The 26,104-nt window shown below is 46.3% G+C and overlaps 1 protein-coding gene across 7 annotated transcripts; it reads right to left on the minus strand.

Annotated features, from left to right (window-relative positions):
- Positions 1–7: 7 nt before the first annotated feature.
- Positions 8–25,921, minus strand: MAP3K8 (mitogen-activated protein kinase kinase kinase 8). Of its 7 annotated transcripts, none has more exons than XM_081882556.1 (8): positions 25,713–25,921; positions 13,592–13,680; positions 11,116–11,480; positions 8,377–8,541; positions 6,708–6,969; positions 4,745–4,851; positions 3,894–4,046; positions 12–1,395 (listed from the first exon to the last, which is right to left on the minus strand). In XM_081882556.1, exons 2-8 carry the CDS (start codon positions 13,608–13,610, stop codon positions 1,051–1,053), a joined length of 1,416 nt encoding a protein of 471 aa, XP_081738682.1. In that variant the 5' UTR covers positions 13,611–13,680; positions 25,713–25,921; the 3' UTR covers positions 12–1,050. The 7 variants fall into 7 exon arrangements, with proteins under 7 accessions (XP_081738687.1, XP_081738682.1, XP_081738681.1 ...); XM_081882555.1 differs by lacking the exon at positions 25,713–25,921 and adding an exon at positions 24,306–24,323; XM_081882558.1 differs by lacking the exon at positions 25,713–25,921 and adding an exon at positions 22,005–22,050.
- Between the last annotated feature and the right edge of the window lie 183 nt (positions 25,922–26,104).

Below are 26,104 nucleotides of genomic sequence, written 5' to 3' on the forward strand. Positions count from 1 at the left end.
AGCACAGGAAAATCAGGCATCATTAATGCAAATGTCTGTCAAACCCTTGCTCTGCCTGTGCTGCAGCTTAGTTACCTATTGCTGCAAGCTCAAAAAGTAGTGGTGCTCCACTGATGGGACAGGTGACATATAAAAGGTTACCGCTTCCATTCTAAACACATGTACACAGTTGCAAGCCCCATGGAGCAAAGCAGGACTTAGTTCTGAGTAAACATGCATGGGACTGCACTGTTAAAGGGCTAGGATATTGTCCCCAACCACACAAGGTAAGTTTTAGCAATCATCTTAGAAAGGGTCTAGTAGCAGGATGTGGGTGGGACATCTCTGGACAGTCAGACATGATTTTGCCTATTGCTGTTTGAAAAGGTCGGATGCAGGTAATCCCATACTCATGTGTTTTTAAAAAAACAACACAAAATTTGAGAAATCGCATTTTTAAAAATTGTATGTTGTTTTAACTCTGATTTGCATTGCTGTTGTTTTCCCTCAACACGTCCTGTTTCTTAAAACAAAAACAAAAAAACAAACCTAATACTGTACTCAAAATACTGGAGAAAAGTATTTCACAATTCTTGGAGCTCCAAAATACTTTTTTTTTTCCCCAAGAGCTTCCTGGATGACTTGTGTGAGCTTGTCATTGAACTGATTTTCCAGGAATCTGCTGCACTGAAGCTAAAGCCTCGTTCCACTGGGACGCTAAGGAGATTTCTGAAATGAACGGGAACCTTAGCCTGACGTCATCCTAAGACTTTGACCACAAGCCCTTAAACTTCAACCTTGCTGTAAGCAAAGCTTCCACCTGGAAAAGACTAGAGCAGGGATAGGTCCATGTCGAGCCTTTGGGATAGGAGCAGCTGTGCACTCCATCCTCCAGACAAATACGCTGACAAGAGTCTATATCAGTCTCCCACGTTCATCTCATTCCCTTCACCTGCTGCTTCCACCTTGACCTGTGACCTGACAAAGTGCTCCTGCCTGGCACAGGCTCAGTCCCATACCCCTGTCCCCTTCTGTTAGAGCAGGGATGGGGAACCTGTGGCCCTCCGGAGGTTATTGGACTATGATACCCATCATCCTTGGCCACTGGCTGATGGGTGCTGGAGTCCAGCCAGACCCAGAGGGCAGATGTAGGAGGATTGGTTTTGTACCAGCAATGTTTTCTGGCAGCTCCAGGTCCTCCCTGGTCATCAGCCTTTTCCTCTCGAAGAGTGCCGAGTCCAGGCTCTGACACCGAGGCTGTTCCTCCGGAGGCGGGTGCAAGGCCTCATGCTTAAGCAGTTCTGTGGCAGAGGGTCTTTGGTTTGGGTTCCTTTCCAGAGAAGCTTCCAGCAACCTTCTCATGCCCGCACTGCAGTCCTCAGCAATGTCTTCCAGAGGCGGCGCTTGCTTGTGGATCTATCGGGAGGGAAGAAAAAACGGTGGCTTTTAGCACAAAGCTCACCAAGAGAGAAAAACAGCTTCGGAGAGGCTCCTTTCTATCCTAAGGCTACCGCCCTAGGAATTTCCTCACCCTGACTCATGCTTTGGAAAACTGCCACTCTACCGCCACCGTGGAGAACCACGGCAAAGCTGGAAACAGAGCCAGTTTCACAGCGGAACAGCAAACCCTAACAAACCGGCTTAGAGTTCATTCAAAGGTCGGAGATCCTCGCTCCGCTATCTGGGCCAACGAACACAGAGCAACTGGGGGATGATCCAAAACGGAGCATCGATTCGGTTTCGGCAAACATCAGTTTGTGTGCTGGCAATGTGACACACTGGTTGGCACTGTGAAGAGGCTTGGGACATCAAGGTCACCATGTAAACACAGGAGTGTAAGGAGCTGCCTTATACTGAATTGGGTCATGGGGACCTGCCAGCTCAGCACTGCCTACAGTGACTGCCAGCAGCTCTCCAGGTTTCCAAGCAAGAACTTTCTCCCCCCCCCCCCTTGATATGTTAGGGACTGAACCTGGGAACTTCTGCATCCAAGCCAGATGATCTACCACTCAGCTACTGGCTTGAAGAAAATCTGCTTTAAAAAGCACACCTGCACACAATGGCTCCAGTTTGCAAGGCCTAAAACCATGGGACAGTCACGGGGGCCTGAGATCATCGCCCTAAAGTTCCTCTGCCAAGTTCACATTCTGCCTGTGAACTTCACAGCTTGCAGTTTCCACCTCCCTCCCACTCAGATCAGAGAGAAAGAAACGGAATCATTCCCCTTGTTGTTCATACTTCCACAATCCCATGGAAGTTTACCAAGTTCAAACAGCAAGAAGGTCCAAACGAAAAGGAAAAAATAGACTTGGGAGTGAGCGATGCAACTGTGGAAATGCACATCTGGGGCTTTGTTCTGGTTGAGGTACTAAACCTCTGCTGTGGCTGTACCACTTCAGACGACAGAGCTCATAACCCAAATGCTCCGCTAACTTTCGATTTTTCTGTGTGCAGGATCCCCTGCCGACAGACAAGTGTTTAACCATGTGAGCCCCCACCTGCAATCTGAAGTGCTGTCCAGATCCTGCAGGTTTGTCACACTTTGGGGACGGGGGCAATACAGAAGACACACAAGCATTCTTAGAAATATATTAATAATAGCTGATGGAGCAAGCTCCAGTTTGGGTCCTGAGTGAGAGTCTAACTCTTTCCTTTCATGCCACTTTGCCAAATGAAACCACCCCTCAGCCTGCTCCTGGGTATGTGGAGACAACAGGTATTTGTATCCTTCCACCCACATTGCTTGGTGAGGCTAATAGCAGGGGGATGGGCAGTTACCGTATTTTTTGCTCTATAGGACACACTTTTCCCCCTCCAAAAATTAAGGGGAAATGTGTGTGCATCCTATGGAGAGAATGCAGGCTCCTTGGCTTCAGCGATAGCAACACAAAGCCTCCAAAGCGCAGAGGGAGCACTCCCTCCATGCTCCAGAGGCTTCATGTTGCTTTCGCTGAAGCCTGGAGAGTGAGAGGGGTTAGTGTGCACCGACCCCTCTCACTCTTCAGGCTTCAGGGATAGCTGCCTAAAGCCTTCAGAGTGCAGCGTGAGTTCCCGCTGCACACCGCAGGCTTCGGGTTCCTTTTGCTGAAGCCGGGAGAGCAAGACTCTCTTGGCTTTAGCAGAGAGGGAGAGCTGTGCAGCGCCCCTTCAGCCAAGCAGGAGGAGAAATGGAAGGGGCTCCGTTTCTCCTGCCACTTCGCTGAAGGGGCGCTGAGCAGAGAGGGGGAGATTTTTTTTTCTTGTTCTCCCCGTCTAAAACAAGGTGTGTCCTATGGTCGGGTGTGTTCTATAGAGCAAAAAATACGGTATATAGCTTGGGGAAATGGTGTGAACACACAAACACACACAACAGCTGCTGCTCTAATCCGAGTCTCTTGTAGCTTCTTTTAAGTTAAACTTGGAAATCTGGTTTCAGATCTCAAACATAACATGCCTGCTTTGTGTCCCAGTGAGAATTCATTCCGAGTGGGGTAGGAAAATACCTATCTGTGGTGCTCACTGTGTTGCCACTCTGGGCCTGGCAGCTGCTCAGGGTGACTCAGCTTGTAGTTTTGCCCTCAAGAGCATTGCAAAACGAGCATTTCTGGATCAGGCTCAGCGGTGGGGCGCATGGAGCGTATGCAGAAAGTCCCAAAATCAACCCTTCGCATCTGCAGTCAAAAGAGCCAGGTAGCGGGCGGTGGGAGAGACCTTCCCCTGCCCGACACCCTGGAAAGCCGCTGCCAGGCTGAGCGGACAGTTCTAAGCTAGATGGACCAATGACATGGTCTAAGGCAGCTCCCTATGCTAATTAAGGGAGTACCCTGTTTCCTGCAGTGGCCAACCAGGTGTCTATAGGAAGTCAACAAGCCTAAAAATAAGGCAGGTGCTATCAGAAAGGGAGATGTGCCCATGCAGCCAAAGCCCATGCTTACTATGTAGAGGTAGGAGGGGTACGCCGCACGGGGATAGCGATTCACCCAGGGCGGGATGCCAGTCTGCATGTGGATGATTGTTGCTCCCAGGCTATAGATGTCGGCTTTTGTAGTGTGGCCTCGGCAAAGGATCACTTCTGGGCTCATGTAAATCTGCAAACGGAAGCCAGAGGGAAAATTAGCTCCAGTCTTGAATCTTGACAGTCTTAACAGCTAGAAAGATTGGGCAACAGGGAAGTGGTTTTATTTCCCCCACCCCTTCTAGCATAGGTGTGGGGGAATTATTTTGGTCCTCCAGATGATGCCAAACTACAGTTCCCATCATCCCTGGCCACACTTGCAAGGGCTGATGGGTTTGAAGTGGGTTTCCCATTTCGCCTTGGAGGCAAAACCATCTGTCAAACTATGGCCTGCTAACAAAAAAAGACAGTGGGCGCCCAGGAAAGAGCAAAGTGAGGAGGGCTCATTCATGTAGCGCCAAACCACAGTTTGGCATTACATCTGAACTGAGCCAACAATTGGAATGATGGGATGTAACTTAAAAAAGCCCAGTTTCCCTGCCCCCACCCCAAACTATCATTTAGCACTAAATCCTTCCAGGCTTTTTTTTTACCATTACTTTTGCCTATTTTTAAACTTAGACGGTGCAAATCAAGTATTTGTTCGTTTTCATGAGCACATCAAAAAGGAGATACGGTTGAGTGTTCTCCTGCACGAGCTCCCAACAGATCTTCCAATGGGACTATGACCCCGCTGCCGCCGCCCTTGTGGCAGCTCTTTCCCATTCAGCTTTCATTACAATGACATGAGAGAAATAGCAGCAAGGCTCCCTTCTTGCAAATGGTTCTTACCTCTGTTCCTCGGAGGTCTTTGGGATAGAAAACATCTTCCGTCATTTGAACGCTCAGACCGAAGTCCACCAGGACTGCTTTGGTTGACATGAAAACAATGTTGCTGGCTAGAAACAGAAGGAGAACAAACAAGGGATTGTTAGGGACCTGGAAGTCTCAACATCTGCTTGAGGTGCAGGGAGCAAAACGGAGGACAATATGCACTGTATTTTTCTCCCCAGCAGAACTAAACAACTTGAAGGTGGTTTTCCTCGTCATCCCCCTGCAATACAGCAATAGTAAATACTGGCCTACCTTACAGGGTTGGGTGTAAGGTTTACTAAGGAAATGTACGCAAGGGGCTTTGAATACTAAAATTAAATGCAAAATATCATTATCCCCTAGGTATCTTTAATAGCTAAGAATGCTATTTACTATTCTTATTACCACTACCTATATTATTATTAATAATATTTTTGCAAGAGCCCATGTGTAAATGTACAGGAGGCTGTGGGAAAGGGGAAATCCTTTTGGTTTAGTTCAGGCTTCCTTAACCTCAGCCCTCCAGATGTTTTTGGCCTACAACTCCCATGATCCCAGCAGGACCAGTGGTCAGGGATGATGGGAATTGTAGTCTCAAAGCATCTGGCAGGCTAAGGTTGAGGAAGTCTGGAAGCTGAAGCCTTTGACAGCAATAAACTGAGCAAGATTGGAGACAGGAGTCCCCAAAGACACCAGACTTCATGGCATTTCAGCCGGACACACCTCTCTTAATGAGGCTCTTTGTACAAATCCTGGCCTAAAGCTATAGATGTAGAGAAGAATAAGAAAGGCTTTCCCCCTCTCCTTGGGCATCCTGGCCTTCATAACACAGCAATCACAAACTCAAGGGAGCTTCTGCTGCATAACCTGTTTGGCTACGACAAGCAAAATAAATAAATAAGGGTATTTTTGGCTCCACTACCCTGGGGCTTGATCAATTGGTTTTATTTCTCTGCTGCTGGAGTCCGATGCTGTGTTCAATGGTTTTATAGTTTCAAAGTGAATTTTAATGTTGTGCATTGTTATTGCAAATTGTTGTTGTTGCTAGCAGGCTGCATGCAAATGCTATCAAGGAATATGGAACATGTTTTTCCTGTTAAGAAATAAGTAATAAGGATGTACATCTAAAGAGGGAAAGTAGTTGCTTTCCACATATTAAGGCAGCAATCCTATACATGGATTTCATGGGACTTATTTCTGAACAGACATGCCCAGGACTGTGCAGTAAGGACCACTTCCAATCTTGGCTTGACTGCCAAAGGTGCTCCAAGAACCACAGTAGGTGACCTCTGAGGCATATTCTAGATACTCTGTTTACACAGGGGAAACTGCTCCTAAAATGCCATTACTGACCATCTGCCTCATTCTGTATATCCTTCTTACTGAGGTTCATTGGAGAACTATTTATTATTCTGCTTATTAACAGATGCAAAACCTGCCTTCCTCAGAAGGATCACGGGCTTCATTTATGGTGGTTATTTTAGAAGGCTTGTGAACAGACTGTAGGAAGTCATCCTTATGCCTGTTTGGCTTTGGCATGCTTTTTACAGCTGCGGCTTTTATTTCTTTATCTTCCTAACATTCTCTCAAAGGACTCTCCCAGATCCGAATGAACAGAAATCACAGGCATAAACATTTACTTAAGATAAACATACAAATCTCACTGACAACCTCCAGGTCTTCCAAGGAACTTCCAGGATTATCTTGAGCCCAATTTATAAATCATGGGTGTTGCACATAAGGACAAGCTATAATCCTGTGCTCCTTCAGGTGTTGCTGGACTACAACTCCCATCATCTCTGACCATTGGCCAAACTCACAGAGGCTGATGGGAGCTGGAGTCCAACCACATTCCAAGGGCCACAGCTTTTAAATTGAAGGTTTGGACACTACACGGTGCAAGTGGTGTAAGGGGAGGGCACAGCTGTGAATTGTAACCTACGTTTTATATCTTGATGTATAACTCCTTTCGAGTGAAGAAACTCAAGTCCCTTGAGGATATGCTTTGTCACCCAAATGATCTCGAATTCTCTTAGAGGCCCACAGCTTTCCACCTTCTCCAGGACAGAGCCTCCTTCTCCTGCCTCCATGAAGAGGTGGATTGTCTCGTCCCACAAGATGGCTCCGTAAAGTTCGGCAATATTCTCATGGCGAAAGCAGGCCTGGATCTCAACGTCCGATGGCTTGAACTGTTCCACTGGGACCTTAGGGGCCAAAATGGAGGCAGATTAAGTAAAGCAGGCAGAGCAAAGCTCCACGGTTCATGAACTGAAACACATAATGCTCTGGAGATCATTGTCTCAATGCTCTGAGCTTACTATTACAAAGGGAAGGAAGGTGGTAGGGAATACAAAAGGCTCAGGAAACAGTGAACTAATTGAGGAAGGGCAAGGGAGTTGAATGGAGGGTTGCTTTGCTGCTGTGTGGACGAGGTGTGTTGAGCATGCCTAATGTCCAGCACCCACATCCTGGACCCAGAATGGGGCTTGCTTTGGAAATAAACAACAACAACAATTTATACCCCAGCCACTCTGGGCAGCTCCCAACAGAATTCAAAGCATAATAAAACATCAAACATTAAAAGCTTCCCTAAACAGAGCTGCCTTCAGATGTCTTCTAAAAGTCAAATAGTTGTTTATTTCCTTGACATCTGATGAGAGGATGTTCCACAGGGCAGGCACCACTACCGAGAAGGCCCTCTGCCTGATTCCCTGTAACCTCACTTCTCGCAGTGAGGGAACTGCCAGAAGGCCCTCGGCACTGGACCTCAGTGTCCGGGCTGAAACACTTGGGCAGCTGCTTTGAGTACCTTTGTTACCCAAAAGAACACTGCAGGCTTCCTCAGCAGGAAAGGGATTGGAAATGTTTACCACACAGCATCCCCAAATCTCAACACAACTGCAGGGACGATGACCACTACCACCACCGTGTCCCAGCTGTGAGTTGGAAGAGGCAGATGGGACTTCGCTCATCAGCCTCCCCACTGGTTGATGGAATGCTTGGCTTGAGGGTGGCAAGCAGAACTGGAGACTGATGGTCTGAGCAGTTGTTTTGTGATGACATATGAGCAAGCCCAGCAAGCCCTGAGGAAAGCACTCAAAATAGAAATCCATTGGGATAGGGCTACTGTAAAAACATGGAATTTATATAATGCCTTTGAAGGTGGGCACAGACCAGACCCACCCTGGGTTCCCATAATCATCATGCATCTAAATAATTATCTTCACCATTTGTCACCAATTAATGCCTCCCCTTAATGCACATATCCCAAAGTGTCAGACAACAGGGCAAAGACCTTGCTTGCATTGAGCTCCATTCACATCTCAGAGTGCACCATGTGCACCCTGGAGATCTTGGGTGCTATCTACTCAGAGAAGACCCATTGAAATTAATAGGCCCCAAGTTAGCCACACTCATTCATTTAAGTGGGTCTGGAATCAGCACAGGCTACAGCCCATGACATCTGGACAGATATTTCCTTCATCATAAAAGCAACAATATCCCCCTCCCCCCACTTATCACTACATTAAATGAAAGGCAGAAAGTCCATCTAATAGCAGTACAGACCCAGCACATAACAGACCCTTGGAAAGGGAACCCTAGGAACGTACCAGTTTGCAAGCCATGCGCTTTTTGGTTTCTGTATCTTGTGCCAAGTAGACTTTCCCAAAAGCTCCCCGTGGAATAAAGTCAGTCCCGATATTTCTATAGGTTAGCTTCCATGGAAACAGGAGCACATCGGAGTCAATTTGATAGCGCCCATTTTTCGGACTGATCTATAGAAAAAATAATAAGATGAGGGGAAATTAAAGGAGGCTTTTTTTTTTTTCATGAGAAACTCGCCAGAGAAAGATATATCTGGTTTTTGGAGATATGTATTGCCCTCCCAGAATCAGACTGACTGATCCCACCTTGTCCAATGCTATCTGTTCTTGCCATGGTTCTCCAGTCTCACTGTCCCTGAACACACAACACTTCATGAGACCTTTTAAATGGAAGTTGCCTGGGGTTGAGCTTGGGACCTTCTGTGTGCCAAGCATAGAATTATAGAAGAGTTGGAAGGGACCCCAAGGGTCATCTAGTCCAACCCCCCCGAGTGAGAAGCCTTCACATTCTGGGAAGCTAACTTTGCCTGATTCCTTCTTCACAGCACAAAGAAGACTTGTGGCACAAGGGAAGGAGCAGCCTTTATGTAGACCAATCAAATGGGAATGGCACGTGAAGTATTCAGTTCACTCTGGAAATATTCATAATTCCAGTGAGCGATTAGCCTCCCATAAAGACTCAGTTGCACCTTACTCTCTGGCAACAGCAACCTGGCTGAGGGATTTGCGTAATGAGTCCATCTGCTGATTTGTTTGTTCATTCCTGGAACCTGGCCGCCTCTTGCTCCACAAAGCTGTGGGTTTGGTTAGAGAAGGTAAGCAAACAGTTTTTGACACTTCCTACCCTCAAAGGCGGTACAGGGGAGGGGGAAAGAAGCACTTTCCCAAAATATTCAGAGAAGATAAGCAGAGAGATATAATGCCTCATTGCATCATGCGGGTTTGAATGGTACTTTGAAACCACAAGCAAAGCTGGCCGGCAAAAGCACTACGTTTGCAAGGTTCTCAAACAGCGCAAGGCGAGAGTTTGAGCTTCTCACAGTTAAAAGTAGAGCCGCGACGTTTAGTCAGCTGTTTGTTTAGATCAGAGGTGGGGAAGCTTTGTGAGCCTGGGGCCACATTCCTTTCTTGGGGGGCCTTGCCGGGGGGGCAGGGCCAAGAGTGGGCAAAGCAACGAATATACCTGAAGGAGTGTCTCCACCCCCATTGTTCTGCCCGGACACTGAGGTCCAGCTCCGAGGGCCTTCTGGTGGTTCCCTCCCTGCGAGAAGCCAAGTTACAGGGAACCAGGCAGAGGGCCTTCTCGGTAGTGGCGCCTGCCCTGTGGAACGCCCTTCCATCAGATGTCAAAGAATCAAACAACTATCTGACGTTTAGAAGACATCTGAAGGCAGCCCTGTTTAGGAAAGTTTTTAATGTTTTATGATTTATTCTGTTTTTAGTGTTCTGTTGAAAGCTGCCCAGAGTGGCTGGGGAAACCCAGCCAGATGGGTGGGGTAGAAATAATAGATTTATTTATTTATTATTATTATTATTATTATTATTATTATTATTATTATTATTATTAAAATCTTACCCATTTGCAGTGGGCTAGCTTCTGCACACATGCAAACATCACCATCCTCTATCCAGGCAACCAAGACATATTAATTAATCAATTGATGACATCATATTCAAACCACAATATGCATTTTAAAGCTAAGCTGCTTGCAGGATCTAACACGGGCCTTAGCACCTTAGCTCTGCTGCAGCAGCTGCCTTCTGCACAACATTTATGTCTCCCAGCTCCTCCACACTATGCAACTTCAAGAGCCATGAAACTGTTGTTGCGTCAGGATACCCTCCCATCCCCTTGGGTGGGCAGGCTTGGTTCACAAGAGTCAGAGCTGTTGACATAAAGTCACACTGTCCATATTGCAAAGAAGGCAATAAAAAAAACATTCCAAAACAGCTGGGAAGACCCATTCAGTTCTATCTGACTGCCCAAGCTCACAGCAATGTTCTTTCAGTTGTTTAATAAGGCCTCCTCTCTATTACAGGATTAAGATCTGGCTATGCAACTGGAAAATATTGTCAATTTCTATTGCAGCTTGAAGCATGAAACAGATCGGGGATACTTGTCCCCCAATCCAGTTCATCTCATGGAGGGGAGTGCGATCACACCTGTTGTCCCTACCACACACTTGGCGCACAGGCTCTATCCCTAGGAAGGGCTGTAACGTTTGTATGCAGCTTACACATGAAAAAAAAAAATCAAAACTGCGTGGTCCATTTCTTCAGTAAAATCCAATAACTGACAAGGTTTGGGGAAGAGCTGTAGCTTCTGGACATGCTTTGCAGACAAAAGCCCTGAGTCCTGTTTGAAACCCGCTGTGAGATGGACTAGTGATCTGACTCTGTATGATTTTAGTCTATGCATGTTGCATTTTGTGCATCTAGGTCATCCAATCCACAGGCCGGTGTCTATCTTGGAGACCCTAACTTGAAGCCCATTTTTTTTACCAGCACATCCCACAGCCTTCAACAGCAACTGGAGGACAAGAGGAGTCTGCTGGATCAGGACCAGCTAGTCCAGCATCCTGTTCCCACAGTGGCCAACCAGACACACTCATTTTCTTCTTTGGGGCTTCCCATAAGCAACAGCATCCTCTCCATTTGCGATTCCCAGCAAATGGGAATGGGCTTACTGCCTCTGAATCAAGCGCAGGCCAACGGCAGACGGGCATTTCAAAGAAAAGAACGTACCATGTTTAATATGATTCCAGACTCTTGTCTTCTGGGCCGGCAAAACTGCTTGGCAGTGTTGGACACTTGGTTTGCAAAAGCCAGCAAGTCTTCCACGGTCCCATACTTGACGGACGACAACACCGAAACTTCCCTTCCGCTGAACAGTAAGGATTCAGCGCGCTCCTCATTCTTGTTCGTCTCTGGACACAGGGCAAGGAGGCTGTCTTCGTAAACGGCAAGGTCTCCATTTGGGTAAAGGTTCTCCATGATGTCGATCACTTCAGACATATTTAAGTCTGTTAGCAATAAGTCAATCTCCTGCTTATGGTCACTGTCGGTGCTCATATACTCCATCACGGTTTTCCCTCTTCCGCTTATTCTACCTGCAAACCACACACAAAGAAAGAGCAGAATAAGATTTCACAGTTAGTTAAAGACGAAAGCAAAATGATTTCAACTTAGGAAGTTTTTGGGCATCTGCAGTTAGAACACGCATATCTTAACACTGACGGGGGAGTATGGAGTCTGCATACTTTAGGCCACAACCTTGCGAATTTAAACAGGCATAAGGCAGGGATCCTATATATATTTAGGTCACATCCATGCTACACATGTAACACACATTTAAAGCACATGGTTTCTCCCAATGAATCATGGGAACTGTAGTTTATTCCTCACAGAGCTACATCACCCAATGGCCTTAGCAAATTACCACTCCCAGGATTCTCTGCAGAAAGCTACATGTTTTATGTGTGTTTAGAGTATATGGAGCGGCTGTGAAGCAAGTTCATTGAACTCAGCAAGGCCTACTTTCAAAGAAACATGTCTTGGATCAGATTGCAAGCCCCAGTTAAAGCAACTGGGCAAGCTGGCAGATGGCCATAAGGAATTCTTACAGTGGGCCAAGGTTACACATGTTTTTAAGTCCCACCGGCCTTGCATGTTAACTGTGCATTAAGCACTGCTGAAATCAATGGGACTTAACATGGTCTTTTTCAGAGGACGGCCAAAAGGAGATTTAACTGCCAGCTGTACCGATACTGCTGTAAGTATGGGGAATCTGTGGCCCTCCAGAGGTTGCCTGACGAATGCCCATCATCCCTGACCATTGGCTATGCTGCTGGGGTTTGGACTCCAACAACATCTGAAGGCCACAGGGCCCTTTTGGACTAATGTGATGGAAAGGCAGTGCTCTCTGACACAACAGATTGGAAGAGAGCGAAGGATCCAAGCCTGCAGCAGCGAATGCAATGTGCTTGGGTCAGTGGAGCTGAGGTGCACGCTTTGCTGACTGGGCTTACAAGTACAGGGAAGGAGGGATATCACTGTGTGCTTCAAGGCTGGTGGACCTGCAGGCTGCCAGAGGTTGCTGGACTTCAATGCCCATCAGCCTCAGCAAGTCTGGCCAATGGTCAGAGGTGGTGGGAGTTCCCTATCTCTGGTGTAATTCTGGACAGCACGGATGGCCCCTGCTGTGGGGCTTTCCCTTCAGCTGCCCTCCTCCTTCTGCAAGAGAAGTCATGCCTTCTGCAGCAGCTGGAGGAGACTCTGCCCTGCCCTTTTCCCCACCCCTGCACCTTCCAGCAGGCCTCAAAAAGGTGACTTTGGCCCTATATGTACTAGAGAAGAGTGTATGGGCTGCCTGTGACAGTGGCTGCTCAAGTGTAGCAGCAGAGGGTGGGGAATCTACCAGGGAAATGCTGCAGGCTGGGGCAGCCCCAGGCCATCTCCTTCACTCATTGGTTGAAACCTGCCTAGATCCCCATCCTTCCCCCCCCCCTTTCTGTTTTTTAAAATGCATTTGATGAAAGGAGCACTCATCCAGCAAAGAAATTGATGTGGGCAATGCATAGGAATTACGCAGGCTGTGTGGCAGGTGTGGTTCATCACGCCACAGGAACTAGCCAATGAGTGCCCATGCCATCACATTCCAGCTGCTGCAATCCATGCACCACAGCCATATTAGCTATGTCCATGATATCTGGTGGAAGCATAATGATTTCCCAGTTTAAAAGAAAACAGAGAGTGAGAGATACTGCTTTGGGCTGAGAATATGTAATATCCCATCAGCAGAAGTGCTACCATTTGGAGTAAAGATCTGGAATCTGAGAGGTATCACAATCCTTCCTATGCATTACAAGGAAACCCAGGCTGGAGCTCAGTCTGGATTGTGTCCCTAGCTGTGACCAAAGTCACGTTCCCCACCAGGACAATCAAAGAATGTGCTGCAATGGCTGTAACAGGATAGTCATTACGCAATTTGTCTTTCTAATTTTTTTTGCATTCCAGCAATATGTGGTGCAACATTAAAAAGAAAAAGAAAAAACCCTGCAAGACTCCACATTACAGGAAGCTACCAAAAACATTCTGCAACTATACAGTGATCAGTTGAAATGGCACCCCTCCCATTGTTTTGCTTCCAGCTTGTTGCTGTTTTGTTTTCTACGTGATTCTTGACATAGTTTCAGTAAGAGGATTGGGGAGGGGAACTTACAGGAATCCAAAACTGACATGCCAACTAAAAGCACTTTCCAGTCCACAATCAGAAGGAACCTTTCTATTCACAACACACTCCTTAAAAACCTGGAAAAACAAGGATTGCATTATTTTAGACCATCAGGTGACTGGAAATTCCCCAACACATAACATATCGCCATAGACATTGGTAAGAAGGAAACTGGGGCTTGAGCAAATTTTTTGGCTTCAGAAGCATATTTATCCTCCGGTGTTTTATTAAAAAGCACAAGTCAAGCCAGACTACCTTTTAGCACCTTTTGCACAGAGGCAAAGAGGAACGTATCTCCTTTGTTTTTATTTAGGCAACACAGAACTTCTAAGGAATAGCACACACCACTGGAGAAGAGCCTCATTCTCATGAGATGATTTGGCCCTGAACTCATAGGAAGAAACAGAGAAGTCCTGAGAAAAGGGTGGGGGGTGTTTCCTGTCTGAAAGATGACACATGCTAAGTTTTGTGGAAGAAGAGGCTGTTAACAGCTACTAGCTATGATGAGGGCTGAGTGATATCTGATTTGCAACTTTGTGATATATCACCAGCCAAACATTGCGATGTACTGATATATCATCATAAGGATGGAGCTATGTAGAGGCATTGTCTGGCTTCACGGTTTTCCCCCCATTGTGATTTTTGCATAGTGCGTGCGCGCACACACACACACGTGTCATGATTCACAATACACCGCCAAGCCAGAAATTATGAAACCAATACAGTGGTACCTCGGGTTCAATACCCTTCAGGTTACATACACTTCAGGTTACAGACTCCGCTAACCCAGAAATAGTGCTTCAGGTTAAGAACTTTGCTTCAGGATGATAACTGAAATTATGCTTCGGCGGCACGGCAGCAGCAGGAGGCCCCATTAGCTAAAGTGGTGCTTCAGGTTAAGAACAGTTTCAGGTTAAGTATGGACCGCCGGAATGAATTAAGTACTTAATCTGAGGTACCACTGTATCATGATATGGACTTTCAACCAGTTTTGGATGATAGATCGCACAGCCCTAACACGCATCGTGATTTGCGATATATTGCCAAGTCGAAACCGATATCACGATATGGACTTCAAACCGGTTTTGGACCATATATCTATATATTGCCCAGCCCTGGGCCCAATGACTATGTTCTACCTCCTCTGTAAGATGCACCGTGGCTCTGAATACCAGCTGCTGGAAATCACAGGTGAGCAGAGTACAGTTGCACCCATGTCCAGCTCGCAGGCATTCCCACATAAGAATGTAAAATGAGTCTGCTGGAGCAGGCCAATCACCCATCTAGTCCAGCATCCTGTTCTCACCATGACCAACCAGATGCCTGTGGGAAACCAAGGAGCAGAACATGAACACAAGAGAACTCTCTCCTCCTGTGGTTTTCAGAAAATGGTATTCAGAAGCCTTGCTTCCTCTGACCACCTAGTAGCAATTGTGAGAACAGGATGCTGGACTCAATGGCCTGATCCAGCCAGCTTGCTATATTTTCTCATGCTTTTAAGACGATCGGACCATCTCAGACAGGACTGGAGATGGACCATCCTTTGAAAGCGGTCTAAATTTCACCCTGTCTACCCATCCCTTTCAAATACAATGCAAAAAGTATGCCTACCTTTCTTCTAGATGAAGACAAGTGCCTCTTGACTCACCTGGCTTGCTGAACACAAGCCGCTAGTGTCTACATATGACAAGAAGGAAAAACCGGACAGTGACACAGAGAGATCAATTAACTCCTCCCAAGGTTGGACGGGTGACACCTGATCTGCTGCAGCCATCAGGCAGCCCTGCGTGCCTCGTCAGAGTGGCATGCTTAGTTATCATCCTTGGCCAAGATCCTTATCTTCATCCTTCTCAGAACATAGCTGTGGAAGCCTTCTGGCAAATGTTTTCAAACAGGGTACGTGGAAAACACACCCATCGGGATCTATGTTAAAGGACCACGTCAGGAGGCTGCGGACCTTGCAGCAACTTTGCAAAAAGGATCAGGGCCATCTGCAGATTGCAATCCTCCAGTATGAAATTAAAAGAAAGGAGAAGAGGTAGGGCTGAACATGCTGGTCCACAGCCATAATATGAACTGGGGAAAGGGAGAGCCACTCACTAGCTGAAAAGTGTGATTTGATCCATCTTATATTATTTTAAAACAGACCACAAGATAGGATACTTTCGTCCTTTTACCAGAAACAGCCAGAAATGTCCCCATCTTAATGTTGTTGTTTTTTTTAGATTACCAGGGTCAACATCTCCTAGGTTTCCTGCTGCCTGCACTCAAATGGCTGTATTGTGAGGCTTATCAGTGTTCTTTTAAAAGGATATAATTGTTTCCATGATGGTATAGGAAAGTAGATCGAGCTCTTGCAAAGGGGATTCTTCCACAGCAATGCTTTCCAATTCAGTACTGTAAATAGATACCTCCCTTTACCCCCATCCCCAGTTGTTGCTTCCACCCAGTATTCCAAGGATGGAAAGCCCTGGGTTTTTCACATGGGTTTCATTTTATTTATTTTTCTCCTTTTACAGTTTGGATCACTGGTCCGGGAAGCAAAGTTTCACACTGGCAGACTAAATCTCTAGCACAGCATGGGAGGGGGGAAAGCATCTGGCCAGCAGGCCAGATTGTTATCTCCCCCATCCATCAAGGTTCAACAAGTGAGCAAGCAGCCATCCACCTGCCAATCACCTGACATCACAATGACATCAGCTGTCCTTTTTTGCCCTTCCAAAGCACTGTGCAAGACAGGGCCTCTGAAGACCCGACAGTCAGCTGATCTTCATTACTTTCTTTCACAGCAGAATCTTAGGCAACACTTTGCTGGTCACCAGGTTGGTGGGGCTTGCAAACCCCCTTCCAGCAGAGCCAAGTTTTTACCTGCCCCACACTTGACACCCTATTTGACTTCGAGTGTATTCACCAAGTTGGCCTTTTTAATACAAAACCTTTAGCACTGTAGTATTTAGGGCATATAAGCCCTGTCCTCTGAAAAATATGTATTCCTAACAAGCAGGAAAAGCTCATAAATCCCTTAATTCCGAAAGAAACTCTCACAAAATGATATATCTGATCATTTGACACGCTTCCTTACAGCCAAGAGAGCTACAATTGCTGCAGAGTTTGTGTAGCAACTGGACTACAACTTCCATCAGCCCCAACCAACATAGCCAACCATCAGCAATGACGGGAGTTGTAGTCCACAATATCTGGAGGGCACCACACTGCATACCCCGATCTACAGAACAAAACAGCAACTCAAGCGCTTGTCTAGCATACACTCCTGACACAGGTTCCCACAATCAGTGTTAGCATAAAGGTTCTCTACACATCTCCATCCATAGACAAGATAGACCTTAGGATGGAGCCACCCAAGTGATTTTTTTCCACACAAAAAACCCCAGCAGATTATGCAGAGCACAGTGGAGTTTCAGGCAGAACAACATCACAAGAAGAGTTCAACCTTTATCAGAATTGCATGCCCACACAACCCTGGGAAACATGGGTTTTGGGGCTTGCCAAATTTATATCAAATTCTAGAGCATATACTATTATGCATGGATTGCCTAAAACAACAATACAATGAATCATCCAACAGTGGATACGAAAGTTGCGTGAATCTGCCCCTTCGTTCTATTCACACATTAAACCAGCTCTGGAAGATCTGGAATACTCTGCATTGTAGATTCAGCAATTTCAGATCAACAACCTTGTGGTGAGACAGGCAGTGAAACCTGGCATGGTGGACCACGCCCCTCTCATCAAAAGGTGACCTAAAACAGCCATCACCTTTGAGTGAATTAGATACTCCACCCTGTCTTCAAGAACCCCTAAATATCCCAAACACCCTTTCCCTTTATCTTCATAGGGTGATAATGGACTCTTTGAACGCACACATGCACGCCTTGTAAATATTTGCAACTGCTGTTCCTGAGCTCCTTAGCCTCACTGCACAAAACTAATAAAAAGTTAAAAAATAGTCCAGTAGCACCTTAGAGACCAACCAAGTTTGTTCCAGGTATAAGCTTTCGTGTGCATGCATACTTCTTCAGATGCACACAAAAGCTTATACAAGAACAAACCTAGTTGATCTCTAAGGTGCTACTGGACTATTTTTTATTCATTTTGACTGCGTCAAACCAACATAGCTACCTACCTGAATGCACAAAACTACAACTCCCAGAATTCCCAGAGGAAAGGGAATGACTAGGTAAAGCAGTTTAAATAAGCAGAGTCACACAAGGGTAAGGAACATGTGGCCCTCCAGGTGTTGCTGGACTCCAACTCCCATCAGCCCCGACTAGCACAGCAAATGGTCAGGGATGATGGGAATTGTAGTCTAGCAACATCTGGAGAGCCCCTGATTCCAGTGTACATACCCCTTCAAGGCACTTTTGCTTTGTATGTAGGTTGTATCAGGACCAGATTTTAATTTTCTTGGTGGGGAAAGGCCTGTGGCTGTTGTTTCCCATTCCTAGCAGTGATGATGGTCCCACGCAGACTCTGAAGCAACACCACTAAAGAAATTCACAAGGCAATCTTTCTGAGTATGTGCGTGGCACATTTTCCAGGAAAGGAGCTTTGCCAGGACATAGGGAGGAGGCCAGAGAGATTATTCCAGGCAACCTGCAGGGCAGCTGACCCTTTGAGCCTCTTGCACAACAAAGTACCGACAAAGTGCTAAGTCCCCTGGAGGGACGCTAGCTTGGGGAAGCCACTTGTTGTCACATTGGGATTGGCCAAGAAGACCTTGCCCAAGTGCCACACAGGGAATGCTCCCCACGTGATGGGTTAGAAACGTTGCAGGTTCCCATTAAGGTGGCATTCCAGATAACTCTGGAGTAGCTGACCAGCAAAGCTATTAAGAGGAGGCGTAAGCAAGCAATCCTTTATCTGGGACAAGGACACCTGCCCATGTCCCCATTGGGCAGAAACATGACCTAATTTTGAGGCGGGCCTGTTTCCTTTCCCCAGCTTACTACATTTCTCTCCACAAATCTGATTCATGCAACGTGCTGCTATCAGGTAAACAAAACAGACTGCAGGTGAGTCAGGTCAGGAGCATCCAGACAGACATGACATTGGGAACTGCGGTTGGCAGCATATTTTCACCCTCTCCACCCCAAAGGGGAAGGCAGTGGCTTTCAGGGGATGCCAGTCGTGTTTCCAAGCTGGGCATGTGAACGAAGACGGAAGAAGTTGGCCCATCTCGCCTAGCACTGCCCCTCCGCTCTTGACGGTTAAGCAGCTCTCAAAACCCCCAAAGTGGTGCTAGGGAGAGCGAATATAGTGTTGATGGACTACAACACCTATCAGTCCCAATGCTCAGGGATGATGGGAGTTGTAGTATAGCAACATCTGAAGGGCGAAGCTTTGGCTGCCCCTGACAGGGGCCTCTTTCCCAGCTCCATTTAAGCAGAGACCCCAGGGACCTTCTGCACACAAAACGCGTGTCCTATCACTGAGCTCTCCTCAAAGGGCAGAGGCACCAAGCCTAGACACCATTTGCCACCCTCCTGTAAGTCTTAAAAGAAAGAGCAGAGAAATCCCCAGTGAAATTTCCTCAGGGGGTGACCCAATGAAATCAAGAAGGCTCCCTTTCACTTTCGTGTTCACTCAAGAGAACCACTGCTTCTGCTCATGGCTGCCCCTTCGCTCGAGATGATGCAAAGTCTCGCGCCGGGAGAGCCCAGCAACAATGAAAAGTAGAAAAAGGAACTATGGCAACTTCCGCATACTAGTTTTTTACGTGCTCAACAACTGCCCAAGTGACATGACAAGTGCTAATCACATTTCTCTTGCTTGCTATTCTCCATCCATAGTTTTAACACACAGTGGTACCTCAGGTTACATACGCTTCAGGTCGCAGACTTCGCTAACCCAGAAATAGTGCTTCAGGTTAAGAACTTTGCTTCAAGATGAGAACAGAAATCGGGCTCCGGTGGCACAGCAGCAGCAGGAGGCCCCATTAGCTAAAGTGGTGCTTCAGGTTAAGAACAGTTTCAGGTTAAGTACGGACCTCCGGAACGAATTAAGTACTTAACCTGAGGTACCACTGTACAAACAATGGGTTGATTTTAGTAATGGCTAGCTGAAACCCCACTGACTTCAAGGGGTCTTCTCCAAGTATAAGCACGTTTGAATTTAACTCAATATTGGCATCTCCTTTCAAAACACCAAAGTCAGGAATAGCCAGAATATGTTACTGTTGCTATTATAATCGTCACATTTATATCCCACCTCCAAAGGAGCTCGCCGTGGTATACATGGTTTTCCCTGCTCTCTATTTTATCTTCACAACAGCCCTCTGAGGTAGGTTAGGCTGAGAGTCAGTGACTGGCCAAAGGTCCAACACACTAACCACTATACCATACTGTTATGAACCGCAGCTCCCAAAATTCCTGACAATGGGTGACCATGTTTGCTGGGGCTGATGCGAGTTTTAGTCCAAAACATTCTCTTTCTTCCTCCAGACCTTCCTTTCTTTCCCACAAAACCTCTGGCTTAACCCCTTAGTTCTCAACTGTCATCTCTCCCACTATTGAAATACTGCAGCCTCCTCAGGGCAGGAAAACATTCCTTTTTGCTTACATTATTAGAGTACATCAATGGCATCATCACCAAGCTCATAGGGTCGGATCCAGACTTAAGTTAGCTGCATGTACTTTGAGGCCTGTTAATTTCAGTGGGAGCTAAGTTAAGCCATAACTAACTTATCCCACTGATTTCAAGTTAAACTCATTTAACCTGGCTCCAACCATTCGGCAAATGGTACCAAGCTGACGTATTTTAAATAATGATCCACTGGCATGTTTGATGTAACAACGGGCAATAGGGAAACACTGACATCTATGGACATTGCTAACTTTGGCTTCATCATTTCAGTGGATCTACTCTGAGTAGGACTAGCCCTGATTGGCACCCAATGCATTGCACTCTTAAGATAAGTTTCAATGGTCTAAGGCTTTAAGACAATGGGATTTGGGTACAGGAGCTGCAGGAATATGTCCTGACACAATAATCTGCATGGATAAAGACCTTCTATCTCAATCACACTTAACCTGAGCCGCTGCCACTTTTAAAATCACAAATAATTTCTATGTTCAATTTCTTCACTAGCCTCAGATATATTGAAAGTGTTTCCTTTTTTGCAGTGGGGTGGGGACTCATTCAGCTGCCAAATACCTTTATTTTATTTTTATTTTTTGCATTTAAAAATGCAATAACTTATCTATTAAAAAAAAACAAAACTATTTTATATAGACAAACACACTCCATTTTACAGGTACAAACTGATTTACTAGGGGGTATTTGTGCAGGGTTTATATAAAAGCTTTGAAACTCTGACCCTAAACAAATTTAACAGTACTTAGCAGTTCCCTAGAGTATCCAAAACACTTCACACATACCATTCCTTCCAACAATGCTATAAGGCAGGTCAGCCTTATTATTCCCCTAGCTGTCATGGGAGGGTCTGAGGCTGCACGCCAGAGGCTTATCGCCAGAGGGGAGCTTTGAATGGGGACTTCCCAAACACACTCGCATTCGTTTCCTCTGCAGGGATGGATGAAATCACAGTTGAGATCCCCTCGCACTGTGAATTATCTGATGGGCTGTCAATGCAAGAGACTGAAGAGGCATTTGTAATGCAAGTTTGCCTTCTGGCCAAGACAGTTTCCAGATTCACATTACCAATTAAAAACCACTTGAAGCTGCAATCCCATGCACGTCTGCTCAGAAGCAAGCCCCACTGAGCTCAACAGGAACTTACACCCAGATATAAGGTGCACAGAATTACAGCCTGGTTAACTTAAGGTCAGAAACCCCATTATCTCCAAAGGAAAATTATCTGAATATCATGTCGCTGGACTGGGAATGTGGTACTCTGGGTAAAAGGAATTGGCCTTACACAGAAGCGAGACCCATTGAGGTCAACAAGGCTTGCTCCCAGGTTAAGTGTGTACAGGATTGCAGCCCAAGTCTCTATAAGCTTTTAAAAGCACCACAGCACTTGGGAATGGGATGTTGTCATCATAAATTCATCTCCTTAATAAAGACGCCCTCTTAATGAAGAGGGATCACCCCAGTGCTTTTCGGCATGCTATCCCGCGGACAAGTCACTCTCAGCCTCGGTTTCCCAGCTGTAAAATGGGAAGAGAAAGTGCCCCTTCTTCCTATCACCATGCAGCTGCTGCAGAAGTTTAAAACACAGGTCCCTTTTCATATTAAAACTGAATGGGAGATGTCTATAAAGCACTATATATCTCGCTATGTATCGGAAGCTCAGGACGGGCAACAGGTTAATTTAATTTCAATATGGAAAATTCGGAAAGCGGAACTCGGGGGAACCTTTCAGCAAAAGTGCGCAGCAGCAGCAGCCGTCTTTCTTTGGGTGGGTGACCCCGATGCTTACTTGCTTTCTCTCCCTCGGCTCTCCGAGGGGGCTCTCCGACGAGGCGGGCGTCGATCTCTGCCCCGCTTCCCGGCGTCGCGTCCCGCGCAGCCAGCTTCGCCTCCAGCGCCTTTGCGGAGTTGGCGCCCCGGGAGCAAGGAAGGCAGCAGCAGCCAGAGCCCGGCAGGACGGCCACCTCTCTCCGAACTCGCACCCGGAGCCACTGGCGGAGCAGTCCCCGCCGTGACGGGGGAAAGCCCGGCGGAGGAGGAGGCGGAGCTCCGCCTGCAATCCCGAGACCAGCCGGGCGGCCGACGGACTGACTCACGGCTCCTCGACGAGCAGAGACTGTCCGGCCGCCGCTTCCACCTCCGGTTTCGATTTCGCTTGTTCCCTTAACCCGACCGAAACGGGAACTGGCTGGCGCTTTGCAGCCGCGGGATCGGATCCTTCAACTCTTTGTGATCTTTATTGATTGGTTGCATTCACACTCCGCCTTTTTCTCCAAGGTGGCGCGCATGGCTCTCCCTCTCCTCAGTTGATCCCCACAACAACCCTGTTATGGTGGTCGCGCCAGGATTTGAACCCAGGTCCTAGTCCAACACTCGAACCACTGCACCACACGGACTCCTGCATTTGCTCCAGGGAGTTCAAGCACCTGCCTTGCCTTCCAAATTCCTCTTTTTTTTGCGGGGGAGCTGCAGGAATTTTCGAAGTATAGCCTTTTTCTTTTTTTTTTAAGCCCACGAAACCTTGGAAACCCTGACATTTTTTGTGTACGTCATAGCTTTCTGCTCCTTTCCCTCAAAAGAGGCAAGCAAAAATACAGTGTGTGTTTTTTTTTGTTTTTGTTTTTTTTGTTTTTTGAGGAACAAAATCATAAAAACAAAACTAAACTAATATGGTGGTTATTTCTTCAGGAGCTCAGGCCGGGTGTAAGATGTCTCTCTTCCCTTTGCTTTGCTTTCCTCGCAACAACCCTGGGAGGTAGGTCAGGATGAGAGTTGGGTGGGTGACTTGGCCCAAAACCACCTGTCCAGCTTCGTGGCTGAGTGAGAGATTTGAACCTTGGTCTCTGCAGGGCTCTAGTCCCACATGCAAACCACTACAACACTTTGGCATATTCATGGTGTTTTGCAAAGCATAAGAGGGCAGGTCTCTGCCCCGGGGACATTACAAACAAAAGTGTGGCACTCAGGAAACAGCAGGAAGGAGTTAAGTGTGGAATAACATATGTTTATTTCATTTACCCATCCTTGGGCTTGTTTGCAGTGGGGGATAGGGATTAATGGCCTTCTGAATTGTTCTAGCTATACTTAAACTGCCTCTCCAAAAGCCAGAGGGGAAGGCCGCACCCTGCAGGCATTTCTGCAGGTGACTAAAGAAGCCGAAATTCTCATTTCAGGGGGATTTCCACAGCCACCATAAAGGCTCTGCTTCCAGCACTTAGCAGCTCTCCTCTCTCTGCTGTTGGAAGACAAATCAGAACCTGGTTAAAATAACACAGATATTGTAGAGCAGCCTTTGCCATTCTGGTGCCCTCCATATTTTCTTGGATTATAGGGGCTCATATTAGGATGAGGAAGTTTCTAAAGCCCCCATCTGCACATTTAAAGCAAGTTTTTAAAAAAGATTTATTTTCTATTAATTCCATGTTAATAAAACGGAACAATCCCCTCTTCATCTTGTAGGGAAAGGGAGTCTTAAGTAAAATTAAGCAAAAATATTAATTTGTCCATACAACTCTGCAGGAAGTATCAAAATTTTAGTCTCTGATGTATCATGCCAGTTTAAAAGAGATTTGGCTATTCTAACAAATACAATTTGTAGTTGCATCCCTATGGGCCATTATATATCATTTGCCCCCGCTTCCCTGTGGGCCTTTACTAGGTTTACCATAGGTTAATGCCTACTTATTAATGTTGAATGTCAGTTTTGATGTGACCCCCCTCCATGTGTGAGGCCTGGGGCAATTCCCCACAACAACAACAGCACCACCACCAAAATGATATAGCTATAGTCCTATTTAATGATCTAGTCCTATAGAACACTTGACAGAACATCATCCATATTTTAGATAAGCTTGTGAAGTCTGAATGAGAGCAAATAACAGAAACGGTTGTTGGTGTTTCCCAGTTGCAGTTCCAGTTTCCTGTGGTGGCAATACCCTTTTATTGTCCCAGTCAGGGCATAATCATAAAATGAGATACTGAGATATAAAGTGCATATGGGATGTACCTAGAATCTATACACCCATTTATCTCCTGCCTCATTATTATTATTATTATTATTATTATTATTATTATTATTATTATATCCTACCTTTTTCTCCAAGGAGCTGAAAGTGGCATAACCTCCTCATTTAATTCCTGCAACAACCCTGTGAGGTAGGTTGGGCTGAGAGGGAATGACTGGACAGACGTCACCCTATGAGCTTCATGGCTGAGTTTTCTCTTCACCTCCCCTTTCTCCTAATCGCCATCTTTTCCCTTCTCTTAAAAAGGTATCACTGGCATGTCGCCTCTAGAGTAGACTACAGTTCAGTTGTAGGTCACAACACACCCATTGAAGATCAATGATAAGCCGTGCCTTTTACTGGCCCAGCTTCCCTGGGTATGCAGGTGCATCATCAAGGCAGGACTTTGGGGCAAAACGTAGCAAAACGTGTATCAGAGTCCCTCCCCCGTGCATCACGGAGGGCTTATCACATTTTGAAGCAGGTTTGAGTTTATTAAATTTGTATATAGCTTCTCACTACAAAAAGTCCCAAAGTGATTTACAACCAGAGCAATAACAGAACAATAAAAAAACACACACTCCAGCATGTGTTAAAAACATGAAGTCAGGATACGAGACTATAAAAGGGTTCAGCCACACCACAACCACCCTAGCCAACCTCAGATGAACATGAAAACAATCATTGGCACTACTCAGATTCTGCAAGATCATCCAAATTAAGTCCTGGATTGACTGCACCACTCTTAGTACAAGCATACTGTTCTTGGGAAGATTTGAGATACAGTTTCGATGAACAGCTCTGGCCTAAGCCTTACGTTCACATTCTCATTTCATCAGATGCTGCCCCAATTTCTCCAGAGTTATCACTTCACTCTTTATTTATTTTATATCTCTTCCAACATCAACGATGCCTATCATATGTAACATTTTTAGCCCACATTTTCACCCAGAAGTCCAGAACAACCCTGGGAGGCAGATTGGAGAACAGTGATCGGTCTAAAAGCATTGGGGCCACAGTCTCTCCCAATGAAATCCTTGGAGCCCTACTTCTGAGTAGACATGCTTAGGATTGCACCGCCAGTGGGCTTTGTGACTTAACATTGCAATCCTATACGCGTCTTTCTCATAAGCAAGCCCCACCGAGTTCAATGGGAATTACTCCCGAGTAAGTGTGTGCCAGATTGCCACTTGGATTTGAACCCAAAGTCTCTTTAGCCTCAGTCCAACACCAGCTAAAGTTCACCTTCCGCAAATTATTTCGCAAAACTCTCCGCAGATCATTTTTGCGTGGAAGCTCCACCGAAGTCATCTTTTCAGGTCAAGATTTTAAGAGCTTGGGGTGGAAGGGAACTTTTCTATTCAAAGGGGGAAAGATTTAAAAGAAATACATGTCTCTCTATGTCTTCCCCTTTAATCCACACCAGAGACACGTGAACAGGCAGATAACATGTTATCTCTCATCCATTCCAGCCTTGCTTTTCCTGGGCTCACCTTCTTGAAGATGGAGTCCATGTGATTCATCTTCCACCAAGATCGTCTCTCAGCCTGCTAATCCCTCAAGAAATCCGTGCAAAGGAAGTATATCAGGTGTGGAGCGATGGGAGGAATACAGGGCGAGGAGCAGACAAGTGGAGCAGAGCAGCAGTACGTCCTTCTGAGTATCTAATGTGCAGCCGGACCTTCAGGTGTCACTATTTTTAAAAACCTGCCGGGGTTATTAGCATTCTGAAACTCGCAATTAATTTTAATGACACCCTTGGTTCCCAACAGGGCCAACCTCACAGGATGAAGAGGCGTCTCTTTCTCAAGTTGCCAAGGTGCATTTTTGAGGGTGTGCCACACGAGATTCCATGGCCCAAGCATGTGCCGTGACTCCAGAGGCG

The sequence above is a fragment of the Podarcis melisellensis genome, assembly GCF_964234715.1.
Source record: "Podarcis melisellensis genome assembly, chromosome: 12".
Lineage (NCBI taxonomy): Eukaryota > Metazoa > Chordata > Lepidosauria > Squamata > Lacertidae > Podarcis > Podarcis melisellensis.